The following is a 20,241-nucleotide window of genomic DNA, read 5'->3' as shown; positions in this document are numbered from 1 at the left end:
TATGTACATAAATAAAAACATTTTTGTTTGTTTTTTTCTTTCTTTCTTTCTTCCTACAGGACCGTCTGGAGCTGCCCACGGCGTTCAGCTGACGAGCATGGGGAGGAAGTGTGTGGAGAGGTGCTGCCGGCTCGTCCTGCCCCCTCTCTGTGGCCGGCCCTTGCTGTTGAGCGACAGGAACATGGGGCGGCCGCGATGCCGCCAGCGCAGCGACGCGTACGTGTTGTAGCCGTTCTCCTCGATGCGCTCCGTGAACTTGCAGTTGGGGCTGAACTCCTTCTGGCAGGAGAGGGAAGGGGGTGAGGAGGGGTGGCTCTGCTCAGCTGGAGCCCCTCGCACCCCAAGAGTGCGGCAGGGCAGGACCTTGGCTCCTCCCTGGGGGCAGAGGGGCTGCACTGGGTGCAGGTGAAGGAAAGCAGGAGCCTGTTGCGAGCCTGCCCTGAGCCTGTGACTCTGGAGCAGTCCCTGCCAGGAGGCAGCGTCCGACCTACCGACCCGTAGAGCCTCCCGCGCTTGTTCATGGCCAGGTAGAAGCCGGTGTGCACCGCCCGGATGGCCACGACGCCGACACGAACCGACCGGATCTCAACGATGCCTGCGGGCCAGGGAAGCGCGGCGTGAGCCAGGGAGGGACAGGCGACCTTCCCTGCCCCTGCTGGCTCTGTGGGCACAGTGTCCTCCTTCCAGAGGGAGGGAGTTGCTGCAGCCCAAGCTGGGAGTGGGAGGAGGAACTTCTGATCCAAGCAAGGTTTGATCTTTACTCCTCTCCTCCCCAGGGTCCAGCCACTTCCCAGAAGCGGGAGGGATGCCAAGCACAAGCTGGTGTGTGTCCTGCCCTCCCTGGCAGCTCTGCCCGTTCATCCATCCCCAGCACGGTGCCCGCGGTGCCCCGGGGCCCTGACCCGCCTCCCGCAGGGCCAAGTGGGCACGGGGGTGGCAGCGACAGCACTCATCCTGTTATTGTGGACGAAGGCACACAGCAGAGCTCTGTGGGGCAGGAATAAGCCAGGACAGTGCTGTCCATGGATGCCCGATTTCCTGGTGGAAAGTGAGGACAAGCAGCCCCATTCCCAGCGCTGTGAGCACTGAGGATGAGCCCAGGGGGCGGCTGTGAAGCCACAGCTGGGCTGGCGTGTGTGTGCCCCGACCGCCGAGCTCCGGCTCGGCCGCTAATGGGAAAGGCATGCGGTCAGACCAGCGGCTCTGGCACGGGGAAACACCCAGAGCATCATCGGGGCCTCTGGATTCCTGCACTGCCTCACGCCGGCCGGCCCCGAGCGCTGCTGCCCGCCAGGCACGGAGGGAAGGGGAGAAGGAATGTCCAGCGATGTGGGCAGGGCAGCAGAAAGCGCTGGAGCCGCAGCAGGATCGGCCACTGGGCACCACTGCAGGGCTGGACCGGGTGGGAGGGACCCTGCAGCCCCTGGGCAAGGGGTTTTCATCAATCTCCTGGCATCGCTGGCATTCCCTGGGCATCACCTGCCTGCGGGAGGCTGGGAACGGGCAGGGTGGGTACAGCACCGGGGCAGCGTTCGGCTCCCCCGGGATTTCCAGCCCTGCTGCCACGGGAAGAACTGACAGGGCACTGACAGCGAATGCCTGTGAATCCATCCCACTTGATCGCTGTCTGAAGCTGCTGCTATTTATAAGGACTTGTGCTTTTCTAAAAATAACCCCCTTCTGTTCCCAGCGCTCTGCCGCCCTTTGTTTGCAGGTGCCTGCCCAGTACCTGGCCAGAGCCAGCTCCCAGTGCTCCCAGTCTCACACTCAGCCCCAAAAGGGTCTCAAAGAGGATGGGGCAGATGCAGAGCTTGAGGTGGGGGAGTCCCTGGAACATCCCCTGCCACCCCAGAGCTGCCAGTGGGGCTGGTCCAGCAGCTTCTGTGACGGCTGTGGAGCAGAGCCCAGCCCAGGCGCTCACAGATAAGCAGAGTGAACCTCGTGTACAGCCCGGAGCTGCTCTGCCTGCCAGCTCCCATGGCCACACCATGGAGGGAACGTGTTGGGGTGCTTTGTGCTGGCACCGTGCCTGCTCGGGACTCCCGACAGCCTCCGACACCGCAGGAGGGTTCCCTGGGCTGGGCTGGGCTTGGCTGCCGTGTCCTGGGGCTGTGCTGGAGCAGGACATGGGCTGGGGGTGCTGCAGCCCTCCTGCCCCAAACCCCAACACCCTCTCAGGGCATCTTTTCCAAGATCCCTCTCCTTGTCCAGCTGCTGTCCTGCCAGCCTGCTGCCCTCATCCCTGTTCCAGGAGCTCAGACCCTGCACCCCGATGGGATACCTAGGCATTTGCAGCCCTGCCACGTCCTTGGGGACTCTGTCCCTCTGCCCACCCTGCTGTCTCGAGTCCCAGCCTGCTCTGCTGCTCCATGGTCCCCTCTGACAGGGATGTTCTGCTGTCCCACATCGGATAGATGTCCCATTCTGGGACCAGCATCACCGCAAAGCTTCCTACATCCCCCCTCCTCCTCCTCAGCCTTCCTCCCCCCACAGGGGGAACGATCAGATCCTCCAGTCCATGGGGAAGGCAGGGCAGGGGGACATCGTGAACCGGCAGGAGGAGATGGGACAAAGGACCCCCGAGAGACCCCCTAGGACACCCAAGCCGCTGGGAAAGCACCGCCGGGTGCCCGGGCAGTGCCCGTCGGTGCCCGCGCCCCTCTCACGGCTCCCACGGTGCACTGACGGGGGCAGCCGGTGCCGGTGGCGCTCCCGGAGCGCCGGGGGACAGCGGGGACAGCGAAGACCCGCCGCTCTGGCGCTCCCGTAGGACCGGGCACTGAGATTCCCCAGAGGGAAGAGGCGCGGGCTCTACCCGGGCCGGGCATGGAGGGTCCCGTCGCCGACCCGAGGCGCCTCCGCCGCAGCCCCGACACCGGCGGGATCGCGCTCTCGCCCGCCGTGGGCGGGGGGCGGCCCCAGATCCCGGCTCTCCCCCGTTCCCGTTCCCGGTCCCGTCCGCACTCACTGCCCGGCCGCTCCCTCCAGCGCGTTCCCTCCACGCCGCCGCCGCCGTCGATGCGCAGGAAGAAGCGGGTGGCGGAGAAAAGCCGCCGCCAGCGCACGTCGCCCTCCAGGTGCCCGTAGCTGCGCGGGGGCCGCCGGCCGGTCCCGGTGGCACTGCCCGCTCCCGGTCCCGGCCCCGCCAGCACGGCGAGAGCCCCGGCCAGGCAGGCGGCGATGGCGGCGGGGCCCCCGCGCCTCATGGCGGCGGGCGGCGGGCGACAAGCGGGCGACGGGCCATGGGCCATGGCCACGGCGGCGACCGGCGACCGGCCCCGACGGCGCGAGCGGCCGGGATGGGCGGCCCGGGGCGGGGCGGTGGCGGCGAATGGGCGGGGCGGGGGCCGGGGCGGTGCCTCCCATTCATAAATCGGGGCCCCGACGGCTGCCCCGGGTCACTCACTGCCCGCGGTCACTCGCCCACCACCGCGGGGACAGCACAGTCCGGTATCCGCCGTCTGCCGCGATGGGCGGGCACGCAACCAGAGCCGCGGGCACGGAGCGCGGGGAGAGGCGGAGGGCGCGGGGCTGCTGTGGCTCAGAGGATGGCGTCCATCTGTGGTCCGATTTGAGACCTGGAAAGGGCTGGAAAGGCGCGGGTCAGCCGGGCTCCACCGTTTTCCCCGGCTCCGCCACCTCCCGGAGCCTCCGCCGCGTCCCGGGATCCGCGCTCCTCCCGTCCCACCCCGTCGGGGCCGCCGCGGCCGCCAGGGGGCGCAGAGCGCGGCCGCGCTGCACCATGGGAGTTGTAGTCCGGCGCGGCGGGACTCGCGCTCCCGCCGGGCCCCGCGGCGGCGCGGCGCATGCGCGGGGACGCGCGGCGCGCGTGGCCCGGGGATGTCGCTGCTGAGGTTGCGGGCGGTGCTGAGGGGCCCGGGCGGGCTGAGGGGGCCCGGTGAGCGGGAACGGGGACCGGGGGGACACCGGGGCTCCGGGGGGCATGGGGGGACCGGCGGGGACACCAGGAGAGCGGGACACGGGCGGAGTATGCGGGCGGAGCTGGGCCGGGACGCCCCACGGTGCTGAGCGTTCTGTGGGATACACCTGGAACATGGGGGGCGCTTTTTGAGTCGTGAGCACCCCAGGGGTAGAGTGGGCGCTGTGGAAGTGCTGGGATGTTGTTGCTCTTTCGGGAGCTCTGGGTCGTGTTCCAGCTATGGGATAGCACCCACATGCTCTGGGGGTCTCGGGGTGCTGCCACCCCATTGACAGCGCTGGGGTTTGTGATGTCCCTGGGGTCGTGTTCCTTCTGAGCCTCTGGTTCCTGAGGGTGAGGGGTGGCCCTGTCCCTCCTGTGCTGCTGCTGGAGCAGCTGAGCTGAGGAACATCCCTCACTCACCCTGTCCGTGCTGGGGCCATGGGGGACAGGGAGTGTTTGAAGGTGTGGAGCTCCCTCTGACCCCCCACACCTCTGCGTTCCTCATGGCAGGGATTCCATGGAGAATCTTCAGGAGCTACTCCTCTGCCAGCACCAAGGAGAAGGCGAACAGAAATGTTCCCTGTGAGAGGACAGAGCTGCTGGAAGGTGAGTGCTGGGAGAGATGCAGTGAGCAGACAGCAGGCAGAGCAGCCTGGGCTGTTGCTTTTTCCCTGACAGTGACACTGCTGGGCTCCAGGGATGCTGGGCTGGGTTCCTGGCATGCTGGGGTGGGTTCCTGGGATGCTGGGATGGGTTCCTGGGATCCTGGGGTGCATTCCTGGGGTGCTGGGGTGGGTTCCTGGGGTGCTGGGGTGGGTTTCTGGATGCTGGGGTGGGTTCCTAGGATGGGGTTCTGGGATGGGGGTGGGTTCCAGGGATGCTGGGATGGGTTCCTGGGATCCTGGGGTGCATTCCAGGGGTGCTGGGGTGGGTTCCTGGGGTGCTGGGGTGGGCCCCAGCTTGCAGGTAGATCTCAGAAAGACAGAGATTGGTGTCTCTGTTTTGGAGCCAAGGAGGGATGAAATTCTTGTGTGAGCCCTTTTTTTGAGCACAATCCTGGTGCTTCCAGGGTGAGGACAGGACAGAGATTTTTGCTGTGCCCTGTCTCCCATCACCTCTCTGTTTCCCACTAGTGCTGAAGGCTCGAGCCAAGCAGCTGCAGGGCAGTAACGTCCCAGAGGTGACAGTCAGCAAAGTGGAAGTGGCTGCACTGGACAATGACAAGTTCCAGGAGGCTGTGGTCCCTGGCCCCAAGGAGAAGCAGCCCATTCCCAGGGCACAGGGTGATGGCCTGGCTCGGTCCAGCAGCTGGGCCAAAAAGCTGCAGAAGGAGATGAACAGCCAGCAGCCAAAGATGAAGCAGGAGTTGGGCAGTGCTGCCTCCCAGCTGGCTCTGGAGAGCCAGGCCAAGGCAGAGGCCACACCCAAAACAAAAGCCATGAAGAGCCCAAAGGTCCCAAAGACAAAAGCAGCCCCTGCCTGGACCCAGAGCTCTGGCAGCCCCCAAAACAAGGCCAGGGTGGTGGAGGTGAAGGGAGCTGCAGAGCTGCAGAGGCCTCAGAAGATGCCAAAGGACAAGAGCAACCAGCAGGGGCTGCAGCAGACCATCCAGGCCAACCTGGAGTGCTTCCTGTTCCTGCAGCAGGCAGAGGAGGCTGAGAGGTACCTCCTGCTGTGCCACAGCTCCCCCGTGAAGAGGAAGGTGCTGGATGTGGGTGCCTTCAACATCGTCATGCGCATCTGGGCCAGGAAGGTACCAAAGCCTGGGGGCTCCGGGTGGGAGAGGGGCTGGCTCGTGAGGAACAGCCTCCCTGTGCTGGGCACTGCAGCAAGTGGCCAAGCAGGGCTGCTGGCAAGGGGGACTGAGCTGGCATGAGGCCACAGATCCCTGTGAGGTGGCTTTGAGAGGAGTGGGGAAAGGGTAGGGTCGATCTGACTAAATCTGAACAGTAGAGGGGCGTGGAGCTGTGATTTTGGGGCTGTTGGTCTCAATGCACACAGCCTCCTTCCCTTCTCAGTGTCCACAGCCCCTTTCCCTCTCAGCATGCACATCCTCCTTCCCTTCTCAGTGATTCTCTTCTCAGTGACTCCATGGCCTCCTTTCCTTTCTCAGTGGGCACAGACTCTTTCCCTTCTCAGTGTCCACAGCCACCTTTCCTTTCTCAGTGTGCACAGCCTTCTTCCCAATGTCCACAGCCTCCTTCCTTTCTCAGTGTGCACAACCTTCTTCTCAGTGTCCACAGTCCCTTCCCCTTCTCACTCCTTCCTTTCTCAGCGACCCCAGCCTCCTTTCCTTTCTCAATGACCACAGCCCCCTTCCCTTCTTGGTGTGCACAGCCTTCTCCCCTTCTCACTCCTTTCCTTCTCAGTGATCCCGGCCCCTTTTCCTTTTTCCTTTTCCTTTTTCCTTTTCCTTTTTCCTTTTCCTTTTTCCTTTTCCTTTTTCCTTTTCCTTTTTCCTTTTCCTTTTCCTTTTCCCTTTTCCTTTTCCTTTTTCCCTTTCCTTTTTCCCTTTCCTTTTTCCCTTTCCTTTTTCCCTTTCCTTTTTCCTTTTCCTTTTTCCTTTTCCTTTCCTTTTCCTTTCCTTTTCCTTTTCCTTTTCCCTTCCCTTTCCTTTTCCCTTCCCTTCCCTTCCCTTCCCTTCCCTTCCCTTCCCTTCCCTTCCCGGAACCTTCCCGGAACCTTCCCGGAACCTTCCCGGAACCTTCCTTTCCCTTCCCGGAACCTTCCCTTCCCAGTGACCCCAGCCCCTTTCCCTTCTCAGTGTGCACAGCCCCTTTCCTTTCTCAGTGACCCCAGCCCCCTTTTCCTTCTCAGTGACCCCATTTTCCTTCCCCTCTCTCCTGCAGGGCTGTTTGAACCGCCTGGACCGATTGTTTTCCATCCTGGAGGCTGCAGGTCTCCAGCCCAACCTGGACTCCTACGCCACGGCCCTGGAGTGTGCAGGCCGGAGCCAGTCACCCCCCAAAGCCGTCCTGAGGTAACACCTGCCTCAGGAGCTCCACATGCTGGGAGATGCACAGGGTTGGGGTCAGGAAGAGCTGTCCCCTCTGTGAGCCCACCTGGATGCTCTGAGCCACTTCTCATGGCCAGATTTTGGGGTGGGTGGAGCACATTCCCTGCCACCCCCACTGCTGGGGAGTTTGTCTGAGGTTGTGCAGGGAGAGGAGATGTGGAAGGTGAGAGCAGGCACTGTTCCCCCCAGAGCTGGGCTGGGAGAGGTCCTTTCCAGTCAGGGATTCCTTGGTTCCACACCCATCCCAGGCATCTCACTTCTGCTCCCTCAGTTGCTGCCTGGTGACAATGGCTTGTCTCCTTGGTTTGTTTATGGCTCCTTGGTTTGTTTTTATGGCTCCTCTGTTTGTTTTTATGGCACTTCTGTGGGATTTGCCCATTTTGGTGGGCTCAGTCACACAGCTGGTTCCTGCAGGGCTCTCCAGAGGAGCTAGGTCAGGAGATTTAAGTAGATTTTATAGAGCATAATGGACAGGAAAGTGTCAGTGCTACAGATAGCAAGGTTGTAGATGGTAGATTTCATGGACAGGAAAGTGTCAGTGCTAAAGGGAGCAGCTGAAAGAGCCCTGGAAGATCCCACAGGCTGGGCCTAGGGGCAGTGCCTGGGGCTGGAGGCACAGCCAGCTCCTCTCAGAGGATGGAGAAAGCTTCTGATGCACTCGTGTGAGCCTCAGGGATGTATCACTGCTCTCTGTCCTCTGGCTGCTGACACACTCTAGATGCCTTCAGGGGAATATCTCCAGTCAGCTGCCTCTGAGGGGGCTGGCAGGGGCTGTGCTGGATGTGTGGAGTGTGGCAGGGCAGCACAGGCTGTGGGGCTGCCTGTGGGCAGCTGCAGTGGCCTCCCTGCCCAGGAAGCTCTGCAGCAGTGCAGGCTGAGGGATGGACACCTGATCCCTGTAACCTGAGGCTGCTGGTGACCTTGTGGGACAGGCTGTGCTGAGGCAGCTCCTGTCCAACATGCTCAGGCCCCTGGGGAAGATCCAGCCTGTCCTGTCTGCCCCTCCTCAGATACCTGCAGCAGCTGAACAGCAGTGGCTTCCATGTGGATGAGCTCTTCCAAAAGTGCCTGTTTGAGGAAGATGAGAAGGAGAAGGTGCTGTTTGCCATCAGGACTGTCCAGCCCAACTACCAGCTGCCTCCTCCACCCAGCCCCAAGATCAGCAAGTCTTCTCTGCTCCAGGACTTCTATTCCAGAGTAAGCCACAGTGCTAAGGGAGGTGTTGAAGCTGGCCAGGTGTTCTTAGGTACAGCCCAGGGGAGGGCTAGAAAGAAAAAACCTTTTAACCTGATCTGTGCCCAATAACCCACAGAAATCATTGAATGGATGACATGACTAATATTAATAACTAAGGGGAACAGCAAAGCAGAGGGTTTGCAGGGGGCTGGAGATGGCCTGCATGCATGGGAGGGGGTGCTTGCAGAGGTGCATAACACAAGGAGCAGAGCAGCCTCTGGGATTTGTGTGTGAGAGACCTCTGGGCCCAGAGATCCCAGCGAGGTGCTTTCAACCCAGAATTGTATCACAATTGTTCCTCTTGCAGGGAAGCTGGGAGAATGAGCATGGCTTCTCCTCCTCCCAGTTTTGGCACTGACTGCCTCTCTCCCATTGCAGGAGACGATGGGGGCATACCCCAAGCTGGATTTCTCCGTGCAGGAGCTGCAGGAGCGTTTCCAGCAGCAGCTGGACATGGAGCTGCAGAACACCGTGACCATCGAGTCCGTGGAGGCAGCCAAGCCGCTGACCCCACAGGCCGTCAAAGCGGTAAAGTTTGGGTTTGGGGACAGCCCTCAGGACCTGTGGGTGAGAGCTGAGGCTCCGTGAGCTAAAGAGGGGGCAGCTCCTGCTCACCAGCTCTTTTCCTTCCTTTCCCTGCAGCGTGAGCTGCTGGGCACGCTGCGCTCGCAGTGGCGCGATGCCATCCTGCAGGCCCTGCAGAACTCCAAGCGCAGCATGGCCAGGCCCAAGAGGATGTCAAAGTACAACGTCCTCTACCCCTACCTGTGTCTGCTGCCAGATGAGGAGTATGTGGACATCATGCTGCAGGTAGGAGCCTGCCCTACCCTCCCAGGAGTGGGGCTGGACTATGAGCCATGGGGCTGTCACAGATCACTAATGTCCCACTTGAGCAGAATTGAGGTTTCCTGAGAGGTTTATGAGGTTATTAACTTCAGGCTGTCTGCTCCCTTTGCAGAGCAGCCAGAGAAACCCATGCTCTGTCCTGGTTGCTTTTCCTTCCTCACCATCTGTTCAGTATCATGGAAATCAGCATCTTTCTGTGCTCCCTGCACAGCAGCTTTAACTCCTGCTCTTTCTGCTGTATCTCTCTGTTCCTCCTTCCTAAGACCCTTTTTGCCTTCCCCTTTCCCAGATCCTCAATGATCTGTCTCCACAAGGTGAGTCCCTGGCAGTGCTGGCCAGGGAGCTGGGCTCCAAGGTCTATGACAGGTACATCATCCAGAGGAAGCTGCGCAGTGGCCAGCTGGAGAAGGTGCAGCAGATCTATGAGAGCTACATCCAGCTGCTGGCAAAGGACAGCCAGGTAGGAGCCCTTGGGGCCAGGAGTCCATGCAGGAAAGCTCTGGGCTTTGCAGGGCAGGAGAGGACAAGAGGGGAGAAGGGGCCAAGCCTGCTGCCCTGGGCACATCAAGGACCAGGTGAGCAGGGGGTTCTCAGAGCTGGGTGCTCACAGGGGCAGGCAGGGCTGCAGTCTGGGCAGGATGATGTGGGGACAGGGTGTCAGCACTGGGCTGTGGTGCAGTGCCACTGTTCCCATTCTCACTGTTGGGCTCAGCCCAGCCTTGTGACCGTGTTCACAGGGGTCTTAGGATGAGGGAAGAGATGAGGATCTGACTCCATGTTTCATAAGGTTTGATTTATTATTTTATGATATATATTATATTAAAACTATACTAAAAGAATAGAAGAAAGGATTTCATCAGAAGGCTGGCTAAGAGTAGAAAAAGAAGGAATGATAACAAAGGTTTGTGGCTCAAATAGAGTCTGAACCAGCTGACTGTGATTGGCCATTAATTAGAAACAACCACATGAGACCAATCACAGATCCACCTGCTGCATTCCACAGCAGCAGATAATCATTGTTTACATTTTGTTCCTGAGGCCTCCCAGCTTCTCAGGAGGAAAAGTCCTAAGGAAAAGATTTTTCATAAAAGGTGTCTGTGACACAGCCTCCTCAGCCCTCATTCCCCAAACACCTCTATCAGGAAGGACCTTTGGGGACACAAAGGAGATTCCTTCTCAGGGCCATATCTCAGGTAGATTGATCCCCTCCAGCTGACTCTATTTTCTCCCAGCCTAAGCAGTACTTGCCACGGGAATACTGGGAGAAGCTGGTGGCAGAAGCAGGCTTTGGGCCTTCCCTGAACCTGAAGTCCTGCACGTGGCCCTGTGTGCTCCTCATGCGCCTGGGCATGCACATGCTGGAGCTCCTGGTGAAGGCTGTGAAGGTGCCCAGGAACATCCTCAATCGTCGCCTGGAGTCCAAGCCTATCCCTGTCCTCTACCACGTCTACTCCTTCTACAGTAACTGGCAGGTGAGCCTCATCCTGGGGGCTCCTGTGCAGGACACCCCTTCCTCAAAATCAGACCCTTTTGTGTCCTTGCTGCCATTCCTGCTCAGGGATGCTTTAGGAGCCCTTGATTCTTCATTCTCAGAAGGAGGTAAGGCTTTCTGTTCCAGAGTGGGTGTGGATTGTTATTGGGATTAGGCTGATTAAGAAGGAAGTTTTGACTGTGTTTGTAATTGTGTTGGGGATGTTCTTGAGGTTGTTGGATAGAAGTGGAAATAGGATGGGGTGGAGAGGGTTACAGGGTTAAGAGTATGAATGTGTTTAGGACTTGTGAGAGGTTCATTTCTTTCACTTGGACTTGCACCAAGATGAGTGGCTCCTACAACCACTGGATTACTATTATCCTTTGAAAGTAAGGAGACTGAGGTTTTATACTCAGATTAGCAGTTCTTGCTGGTTTTACCTCTCCTCAGCAGGTGAGAAGGGTTTAACCTTACTTGGCGTGATCCCTGTGGGATGTCTGACTGACCACAGGCTCTCCCACACTCCAGCCCTAACCCTCTGCTGCTGATCCTCCTCTCCAGGTCGGGCTGATAAGGCCCCATCCCATCTTCTCCCAGCTCGTGTCAAACGCTGCAGAGACCACGCTGACCTTCAACTCCTCTGCCATGCCCATGCTGTGCCCCCCTGTGCCCTGGACCTCCCCCACTTTTGGTGCTTTTGTGCTCAATGACACCAAGCTGATGCGTTTCATGGATGACACCACCCACCACCAGCTGCTGCTGGAGCAGTGTCCCCTGGTGAACCTCCACCCCGTGCTGGATGCCCTCAACCAGCTGGGCAACTGTGCCTGGAAGATCAACCAGCCAGTGCTGGATATCATCATCTCCATCTTCAATGACAAAGGGGATGAGAAGCTGGACATCCCACCACCCCTCTCTGAGGCTCCCAAGCCTCCCACTCCTCCTGGCAATTCCTCCACCTGGAGCAAGTCCTTCAAGCACGAGGTGTTCCTGTGCAAGAAGAAGGCTGCAGAGATGCACAGCCTGCGCATGGATGCTCTCTACAAGCTCTCCATTGCCAACTATGTCAGGGACAAGGTGTTCTGGTTCCCTCACAACATGGATTTCCGTGGCAGGACTTACCCATGCCCACCTTATTTCAACCACCTGGGCAACGATGTCACCAGGGCCATCCTGCTGTTTGCAGAGGGGAGGCCACTGGGCCCCAAGGGACTTGACTGGCTGAAGATCCACCTCATCAACCTGACAGGGCTGAAGAAGAAGAATGCCTTGCAGGAGAGGCTGGAGTATGCCAATGAAATCATGGAGGACATCCTGGACTCGGCTGACCACCCGCTCACGGTACGTGAAGTAAAATAAAAAGGAAGTCAGAATGGATTTTGTAGCAAAAACATTAGGAAAGATTTTTGAGAGGTAAAAAGGGAGAAGGCAAATAACCTAAATAACTAAAAAGGGAGAAGGCAAATAACCTAAATGACCTAAATTCCTAAATAACCTGTTTCTGTCTGAAAACATGATGTAAAGCTAGGGAAATGGAGGCATAGTGGGGAGGTGCTGTGCCCAGTGTACCCCAGGTGCTCAGGGCTCCTGCCTGTGCTTTGAGGGGCACAGGAGCACTGCCTGCTCCCACCAGCCTGGCCTTTCTCATTCCCAGGGCAGGAAGTGGTGGATGGACACAGATGAGCCCTGGCAAACCTTGGCATGCTGTATGGAAATCGCCAAAGCCTCGAGGTCACCAGATCCAGCAGCCTACATCTCTCACTTCCCAGTTCACCAGGTAGGAGCCTGGCAGATCCTCAGAGCCCGTGTGAGGCTCAGCAGGGCAGGGAAGGAGCATCCAGGTCTCCAGCTCTGCAATCCCTGCTCCACGTGGCTGGGTTTTCTTAGGAATGGAAATGCAGTGCTGGGCATTTTGGCATGAGAACTCTGGTGATTTGCTGCTGCCTGCAGCCATCCATGAGCTGGAACATCTGAGGGCTGCCTCACTTCCCTTGGCTCGAGCAGAGCCCAGCTGGGAGCTCGCTGGCAGCTGCTGCAGGGTGAGAGCCAGGCCAGTGTCACCTTCTGCAGGCACAGGATCAGGACTGGAAATTGGCCCAGCAGGGCAACACCTGGCTGGCTGGAGTGCTCAGAGCTGTGCTTTGGAGGCCTTTCTCCACTCCTGCTCTGTGCCTGAAGCCAAGCAAGAGCCAATATGTTAGGTCTGGAACTCTGAGGAAGGGCACAGGGACAGAGGTGATTGTCCCCCACCTTAGTGGCCTGTCACAATGTGCCCTGTGCCTGCTCAGGTGCTCCCTGAAGGCACCTGTCCCCCCTCAGCTTTGAGGCTGATAGTGGCCATGGGTAAGGGGTGGCTGCTCCTTTTTCTTTTGAGGAGATCAGGTGGCCATGACTGAGTGAGGAGGGCAGCAATTTTTCTGCCTGGAATATCCATGAGACAGTCAGGTCTGATATTTTGATGACAACAAAAGGTCAAGAGAGCAGCTGGGGGTGTGTGGAGGGTGCAGCTAGTGAAAAATCATCAGCAAGGACTTCTGGAAGGTGCCAGAGTCTCATTCAGCCTGAGTCATCAGTGCTCAATTAACAGAGCCATCAGGTCCTGGTGCTGCCTTTCCACACTGCAGGGAGTGGGGTGAGGGTGCAGGAGAAAGGGGGCCTTGCTTGAGAAACCTGACAGTCCTGGGGTATCTGGGAGAGCCTGAGCACAGGGGGACAGGAACAGCAGCACATCTGTGAGAAACATCACTGCCAGTGCAGTCTGGGGAGAACCAAGATGTTCCTGCACCATCCTTCAGGTCCTGTCTGTCCCACCTGGGCTGCTCTTGGTTCCAGCAGGGCTGCAAGGGCAGCTGCTGTGGCAGAGGCTCACTGTGCCTCTGATGCAGCTTTGGGAAACCTGGGTGGGAGCTGGTTTCTGTTTTCAGAGCCAGCTGGGGCTTCCTGAGGGATCTCTGCCTTTTCCTGCCTCTGATCCCACTGCTGAGGTTGTTTTGACTGCTGCCTCTTAGAGCTACTTTTATCCCAGATGTATTACCAAATTTTCCCAATTTTCTGGTTTTCAGCGTTTCCACAGAGCTCTGGTGTCTTTGGAAACCCACAGAGGTGGTGATGTGAGGTTTCTGATTTTAAACCTCACAGGTCACAGCAGTTAGGGGTGGACTCAGGCAGGAAACCTGTCCAGAAGGCCAATGGTCACTGCTGGGAGATGGTCACTGCTCTGAAGGGTGGGGAGGGGAAATAAAAACCACCTGAGGCCAGGGTAGCTGTGCATGGGGAGGGGGCAGATGAGCAGGGCTCTCTCCATGCATTAACCCCTTGTTTCCTGGTGCTGTCCCTGCAGGATGGCTCCTGCAATGGGCTGCAGCACTATGCAGCGCTCGGCCGGGACCTCAGCGGCGCTGCCTCCGTCAACCTGGTGCCCTGTGGGCTCCCTCAGGATGTCTACAGTGCAGTGGCCCAGCAGGTGAGGCTCTGTGGGGACACACAGGGTCCTTTTGGACCTGCCTCCTCCTCTTGGTGTGCACAGGGCGTCACCTGCCAAGGAGAAAGGTGGGGATGAGTGTGCAGAGGGCTGGGGAGGCATGAGTGGATCTGACAGGAGATCTGTCCTCATGTAGAAATCCCCTCTGATTTCTGCTGTCCTCACTAGTCCTGAATGAAGCCCAAGAGAACTAGGCAGGAGAGGTGGAAGAGAGCAAGGGAGGCTCCTCATCCCTTGGTCACAGCTGGCTGGCCCATGGGTTATGAGATTTTTCTTCCTTGAGCTGAGTTGGAAGGAGTGGGTAGAGACTCAGCCTTGGTCCTGCTACAAAGTCTTTGGTTTCTTTGCAAGATGTGATGTGAAATTTGCCACTGGGAGAGTGCTGAGAGGCTCATTCAGGTGGCATTGGACCTTGCATCTCCCATTGGGTCTCAGCAGGTTTTCTCCAGAGAGCAGGAAGAGTTCATGGGGGTGCAGGACTTGCTCAGTTATCACTGGGGGCAGAGGCAGGAGAACAAAAGTTCTGAGCCACCGTCATGCTGTGTCCTTGTCCCAGCTGGCACCAAGGGACAGTGCTGAGGCTGCAGGGAAGACTCTGCAGGCACAGTTATCCATGCTGGATCCCTTCAGCAGGTGTCTTCTCTTATCCAGGGTGGGGAAAATGGGCTGCAGGGGTCCTGGTGGGAGCTTGAGGCAGGCAGTGCCCAGCTGGGAGGGTCCCACAGGCCTCCAGCCAGCGTGGCTCATGCCAGCCCTGACTCAGGGGCACTCTGCTCAGGTGGAGGAGTTTCAGAAGAAGTTCCAAGGCAGCAGGGAGGGATCCTGATGGGAGCTTGAGCCAGGCAGTGCCCAGCTGAGAAGGTCCCGAACCACAGAAGGGGCTCCAGCCAGCGTGGCTCATGCCAGCCCTGACTAGAGGCACTCTGCTCAGGTGGAGGAGTTTTGGAAGAAGTTCTAAAGCAGCAGGGAAGGCTCTGCAGGCACTGGATCCCTTCAGCTGGTGCCTTCTGTTATCCAGGGTGGTGAAAAGGGACTGCAGGGATCCTGAGGGCAGGCGGTGCCCAGCTGGGAGGGTCCCACAGGCCTCCAGCCAGCGTGGCTCATGCCAGCCCTGACTCAGGGACACTCTGCTCAGGTGGAAGAGTTTTGGAAGAAGTTCTAAAGCAGCAGGGAAGGCTCTGCAGGCACTGGATCCCTTCAGCTGGTGCCTTCTGTTATCCAGGGTGGTAAAAATGGGCTGCAGGGATCCTGATAGGAGCTTGAGCCAGGCAGTGCCCAGCTGGGAGGGTCCCACAGGCCTGCAGGCAGCGTGGCTCATGGCAGCCCTGACTAGAGGCACTCTCTCAGGTGGAGGAGTTTCGGAAGAAGGATGCTGAGAGGGGTTTGAAGATTGCCCAGGTGCTGCAGGGCTTCATCAGCCGCAAGGTGGTGAAGCAGACGGTGATGACGGTCGTGTACGGGGTCACGCGCTACGGCGGCCGCCTGCAGATCGAGAAACGCCTCAAGGAGATCGATGAGTTCCCCGAGGTACCATTCCTGTGTGTGTCCCCTCCCTGGGTCCTGTCACTTTCCTCTCTTTGGCTGTCACTTTGTATCACCCGTGGCTCTCTGCTCTGTGCCAGGAGTATTTGTGGGAGGCATCTCACTATCTGGTGAAGCAGGTGTTCAACGGCATCAAGGAGATGTTCTCAGCCACTCGAGATATCCAGGTAGGGAGCCCGTTGCCCTTTACCTCCACTTTTTCTCCTTCCCTGGTCCATTTATGCATAGACAAGGGGATGATCCCTGAGGAGAGATGGTTCTCCTGGCCCAGAGGATCCTCCTGCCCCAGCCCAGAGGTGTGGGATTGTGCCAAACCCCCCAGTAAGCCCTGGGGAGTTCTGCGGCAGGAGTGAGGGTGGCCTGTGCTGGGAGGGGATGGGATGTCCCAGCTCCACACTAACTCAGCTCCTTCCTCTCCTTTTCTGAAGAACTGGCTGACAGAGAGTGCCAAGCTCATCGCCCAGTCAGGCCGGACAGTGGAATGGGTCACACCTCTGGGGCTGCCCATCATCCAGCCCTACTACCGCTCCAGGTCCACTGTGGTGAGTGTCCAGGGGCAGGACTCATGGCCTCCACCCTCCCTGTGCCATGGTGGGAGCAGGGAAAACACAGCCTGGGCTCCAGTGGCAGGACTTAGGGCCCCCATCCTCCCTGTGCCATGGTGGGAGCAGGGAAAAGACTGCCTGGGCTAGGGCCTGGCAGGTTGGCATCACTGGTGGGTGAGCCTGCAGAGCAGGTAGGATCCCCGAGTGCAGGCACATCCTCCAGCCTCATGGCTCCCTGCAGAGCCTGGAGTGTGTGGGTGAGCTGCTGAGGAAGCTCTGTGGCTCCATCCCACTCAGGCAGCTGGGGCACGGGCCGTTCCCCGCTCTGAGAGCCTCCTCAGGGCTCCTGTGACTCAGTCTCAGTGCTGGCGCCTCCCACGTGCTGCTGTGCTGACTCACAGCCCCCCAGCCCAGCTCCTTCCCGGGCCAATTCACCCTGAGAGGATGGAGGGGTTCAGATGCCTGCCAGAACCCTCAGGAGGGGAGCTGGGCAAAGTGTCACTGGGCAGTGGCACTGCTGTGGTGCTGGGACACTCTGGAGAGGCACAGAGTGGGGCAGTGCCCAGCCCAGCAGGGTGACACTGGTGCCCTCTCTCCCCACAGCTGAATTGTGGCATGCAGCGCTTGAGTGTGAAAACCTCCAACAGCAGCCAGTAAGTACAAAGCCATGGCCTGCACCAGCCTGTGCTCTGGGGATACAGCTTTCCTATCAGGGAAGCTCTCAAAGAGTGCCAGAGCTCCTGTTATGGCTCCTGAGCTGAAGAATGACAGAGCAGCAGGGCTTGGGGCTCTTCAGGGCAGCCCCCTCACCCCCAGGCTGGGTGTCACCATCTCTGTGCCACTGCTGTCATCTCTGGCCCTGAAATGCCCCAGCTCCTCTGTGCCTTGCTTTGTCCTGCAGGAAACCTGACACTGTGAAGCAGAAGAATGCCTTTCCCCCCAACTTCATCCACTCTCTGGACTCCACACACATGATGCTCACAGCACTGCACTGCCTCAGGTAGGGAGTGGGCAGCTGGGCTCTCACCTGGCTCAGGACTCTGCTGGGAGAGACTTTTTGGGGCAAAGCATCACATGAGACTGAGGAGTCCATGGTGGGTGGGCATTTGGGGCTTCTGGCAGAGAAGGAAAAGGCAGCAGGACAGGGACAGGGAGATCCTGGAATTGGGAACTCCCTCTGAAAAGCTGCTGTGCAGGGAGTCCCCCTCTTGTGTGGGGATGCTTCTGTCCCAGCCAGAGGTTCTACACGGGGTGGGTCCGTCACACAGAGGGGTCTCAGCTCTGCTTCATGACACCTCTGCCATGGACTCTCCTGGGAGAGAATTTTTGGGGCAAAACATCACATGGGACTGAGGAATCCCTGGTGGGTGGGCATTTGGGGCTCCTGGCAGAGAAGGAAAGGAGGCAGCAGGACAAGGACAGGGAGATCCTGGGATTGGGAGCTCCCTCTGAAAAGCTGCTGTGCAAGGGATCCCCTTCTTGATTGGGGTCACATAGAGGGGTCCCAGCTCTGCTTCATGGCTCCTCTGCCCCCTCCCAGGAAGGGCCTGACCTTCGTCTCAGTCCACGACTGCTACTGGACTCACGCGCTCACCGTGGATGTCATGAACCAGGTAAAAGTGTCCTCCTGGCTCCCTTGGGAGCAAATCTTGCTGATCTGTGCTCTGGGCCCATGCCAGGCCTCGCCTCCCCTGGGCTTTGCTCCATAGGCTGATTGATTCACCCTGAGGTGAGGTGAAGCTGGGATGTTTGCTGGCGGTCACAGCTGATTTCATGGTGCCCCTTCTCCTCCCACTCTGCAGGGAGTGTGTGGGAGAATCTGTGGAAACAGGCACTAAGCAGGCCTGATTCCACAGATTGTGGCAGCCAGTGCCCCTGCCCTGTCCTGGGTCCTTCCCAAGGCCTTTTGTGCTAATGAGGGTCATTCTCTGCTTCACACCTCCCCAGGCTGATTTCCTTCACCCTTGTCTGGCAGCTCCCCCTTCCCACTCCTGCTGCTTTCCCTGCCCCTCACCTCTGACCTGTCACTGGAAGGAGAGAAAACACCTGCTAAGCTGCTCCTCCCTGTTGTCTCCCTGGGTCAGGTCTGTCGGCAGCAGTTTGTGGCTCTGCACAGCGAGAAGATTCTGCAGGATCTGTCTGAGTTCATGCTGGAGAAGTACTGCAGGTATTCCTGACCTGTTGGGTTTTCCCTTCCACCTCCCAGAGGTCATGTCCAGGTGCTCACAGATTGTGTCACCTGCCTGGGTGGGGAAGTTGTCCTTCCTTCTTGCTTGACACCCAAATCACCTTCAACAGCTTTGTAAAACCCAAGGGTTCTTCACTCTTTTGCTGAAGAACCGGGGGAAGGTTTGGCAGCCTTAAAGCCTGGCCTGGGCTGCTAGGGCTGAGCTCCTGCTCTCATTCTGGGGTGCCTGGTCTGTTTTGGAAGAGCTGAATCCTGTTGTCAGAGGCTGCATTAGGGAGCAGAGGAGGGTATGCCTGGCTCCAGATAACCTGTGTTTTTAATTTGCTTCCTTCTAGTTCATCCAGCTCCAGCACAGAGCCCATAGCCCACTGGCAGAAGAGGCTGAAGGAGCAGCTGTCAAATGTCCCCAGCACAGGTAGGAGCATGGGACAGGAACATGCAGAGCTCAGGAGCATTTTAGAAACAAGGGGAATGAGATGGAGTGGCCCCCAAAACCACCAAAAGGCAAAAAGGCAGAGCTGTCTCCTTGGATCAGGGTTCCTCTCCTGTGCTGGAGTGCAGAGCCATGGGGCAGAGCAGTCCAGCATGTCCACATTCCCCTGTAGCATTCCTGTCAGTGCTCCCTGCCATCCTCCCTGCGTCCCTGGGATTTCCCCCAGGCTGACCCAGCTCTTCCCATCCTGCTCTTGTTCTGCTCCCATCTGTTTCCAACCCTGAGCATTTGCTCAGAGATGGGAGCGAGGGCCTGGGCATGGTAATTGCCAGGATCTAGATGATGTACATGCAATGGGATTAAGGCAATTAGTTTAACTCCTTCTAATCCCTCAGCCCTGTGTCTGCCAGGCCATCTGGCTCTGCCTGACCTCTCTCTGGAGTGGCTCCATGGGCAGCACAGTGCAGGGGCAGGGATCCTTCATACATTGAACCCACTTCCCTCCCTTTGTCCATCCCCACATCACTCTCTGCCCTCTCCTTTGCTCCCCTCAGGTGAATTCAACCTGAAGCAAGTGATGGATTCCACATATTTCTTCAGCTGAGCCTGGCAGCCCACAGGGCCCTGGGATACCTCTGGACCTGCAGCCATGGTGGGCACTGGTCTGCAATGCTCCTCTGTCCCACATCTCATGGGGAAGAAGCTGCAGCCTCCAGCCCTGCCTCACTCTGAGGTGCTGGGGCAAACTGGAGGGGGACAGGGGCTCTGCACTGTTTGCTGTCGCTGCTGTCCCAGCACAGGGACAGGGCACCAAGCCCTGCAGAGGGCTGCAGCTCTGGGCTGGGGGCGAAGGGGTGGCAGGAGCCAGGGCGGCTCCCCTCAGCTTCACCCCAGTGCTGTGAGCACTGCCTGTCCTGGAGTGCTGTCCCTCTTCTTCCCTCTCCATCAGCAGGGTTTCAAACTTGGCAGGGCAGGCAACTCTTGGCCACAGGGCAGGTGCTGCTCTGTGCTCTGCTCCAGCTCTGGGCACTGTCCTCACTCTCATAGCACAGCCTCTGCTCTTCACTCTCTTTTGCAGGGATGAGTTTTGCTGCTGCTCATGGGCTCAGGCAGGGAAAACCACTAACTTGGGGGTCAACGTGTATAATATTGTAAATAAAATGTTTTTTTGAAATACAAGATAGGAGCTGTGTCCTCTGAAATCTTTGCCAGGGGCACGGGGAGGTGGGATTGCTGCCTCCCAGTCTGGCCCTGTTCTGCTGACTGGCTGGGCACAGGGTGTCACATTCTGAAAATGCTTTTGTAGCAGAAACATGGAATTGTGCCAGTGCAGCTACAGTGAAAACTGGACTCTCACAGGGACCAAGTGCAGCTTTTCCAGCCAGGACCCTCCCTTTCTCACTGGACTGTGGCTTCCCAGACCTCCTCTCCACGAGGCTGGTGCTGGAGATGTTTGCACCTTGCAGCTGGAGCTGTGCCCCATAACCACAGGCTCACACTCAGCCTGCACCCAGCTTCTTCCTGGCTGCTGCTGGAGCTGGCAGAGCCTTTTCACCTTGTG

At 58.6% G+C, this 20,241-nt stretch overlaps 2 protein-coding genes across 2 annotated transcripts; one reads left to right on the top strand and one right to left on the bottom strand.

Moving 5' to 3' along the window:
* Window positions 1-20: 20 nt before the first annotated feature.
* On the bottom strand, window positions 21-3,251 carry FGF22 (fibroblast growth factor 22). Its single transcript, XM_054290879.1, has 3 exons — window positions 2,969-3,251; window positions 492-595; window positions 21-279 (listed from the first exon to the last, which is right to left on the bottom strand). Exons 1-3 carry the CDS (start codon window positions 3,249-3,251, stop codon window positions 85-87), a joined length of 582 nt encoding a protein of 193 aa, XP_054146854.1. The 3' UTR covers window positions 21-84.
* Window positions 3,252-3,830: 579 nt separating this feature from the next.
* On the top strand, window positions 3,831-19,836 carry POLRMT (RNA polymerase mitochondrial). Its single transcript, XM_054291103.1, has 21 exons — window positions 3,831-3,898; window positions 4,433-4,528; window positions 5,056-5,675; window positions 6,772-6,902; window positions 7,949-8,135; window positions 8,553-8,702; window positions 8,817-8,984; window positions 9,310-9,480; window positions 10,253-10,492; window positions 11,053-11,832; window positions 12,146-12,268; window positions 13,832-13,954; window positions 15,320-15,499; window positions 15,595-15,681; window positions 15,943-16,056; window positions 16,663-16,712; window positions 16,961-17,059; window positions 17,600-17,672; window positions 18,144-18,226; window positions 18,583-18,662; window positions 19,235-19,836. Exons 1-21 carry the CDS (start codon window positions 3,841-3,843, stop codon window positions 19,282-19,284), a joined length of 3,663 nt encoding a protein of 1,220 aa, XP_054147078.1. The 5' UTR covers window positions 3,831-3,840; the 3' UTR covers window positions 19,285-19,836.
* Window positions 19,837-20,241: the final 405 nt, after the last annotated feature.

Source organism: Melozone crissalis, unplaced genomic scaffold (genome assembly GCF_028551555.1).
Source record: "Melozone crissalis strain CALT ecotype California unplaced genomic scaffold, PUWL_Pcris_2 ptg000088l_1, whole genome shotgun sequence".
Taxonomy (NCBI): domain Eukaryota; kingdom Metazoa; phylum Chordata; class Aves; order Passeriformes; family Passerellidae; genus Melozone; species Melozone crissalis.
Note: the sequence above shows the minus strand (reverse complement) of the source record. Positions and strands in the feature narration are given on the sequence as shown.

Coding starts and splice junctions, on each gene's coding strand:
- FGF22 (XM_054290879.1), bottom strand. CDS start 3,251: ATGGCCCATGGCCCGTCGCCCGCTTGTCGCCCGCCGCCCGCCGCCATG. Junction 596..2,968: donor CTGGAGGGAGCGGCCGGGCA/GTGAGTGCGGAC, acceptor CCTGGCCCGCAG/GCATCGTTGAGATCCGGTCG. Junction 280..491: donor GCGGGAGGCTCTACGGGTCG/GTAGGTCGGACG, acceptor CTCTCCTGCCAG/AAGGAGTTCAGCCCCAACTG.
- POLRMT (XM_054291103.1), top strand. CDS start 3,841: ATGTCGCTGCTGAGGTTGCGGGCGGTGCTGAGGGGCCCGGGCGGGCTG. Junction 3,899..4,432: donor GGGCGGGCTGAGGGGGCCCG/GTGAGCGGGAAC, acceptor TCCTCATGGCAG/GGATTCCATGGAGAATCTTC. Junction 5,676..6,771: donor TGCGCATCTGGGCCAGGAAG/GTACCAAAGCCT, acceptor TCTCTCCTGCAG/GGCTGTTTGAACCGCCTGGA.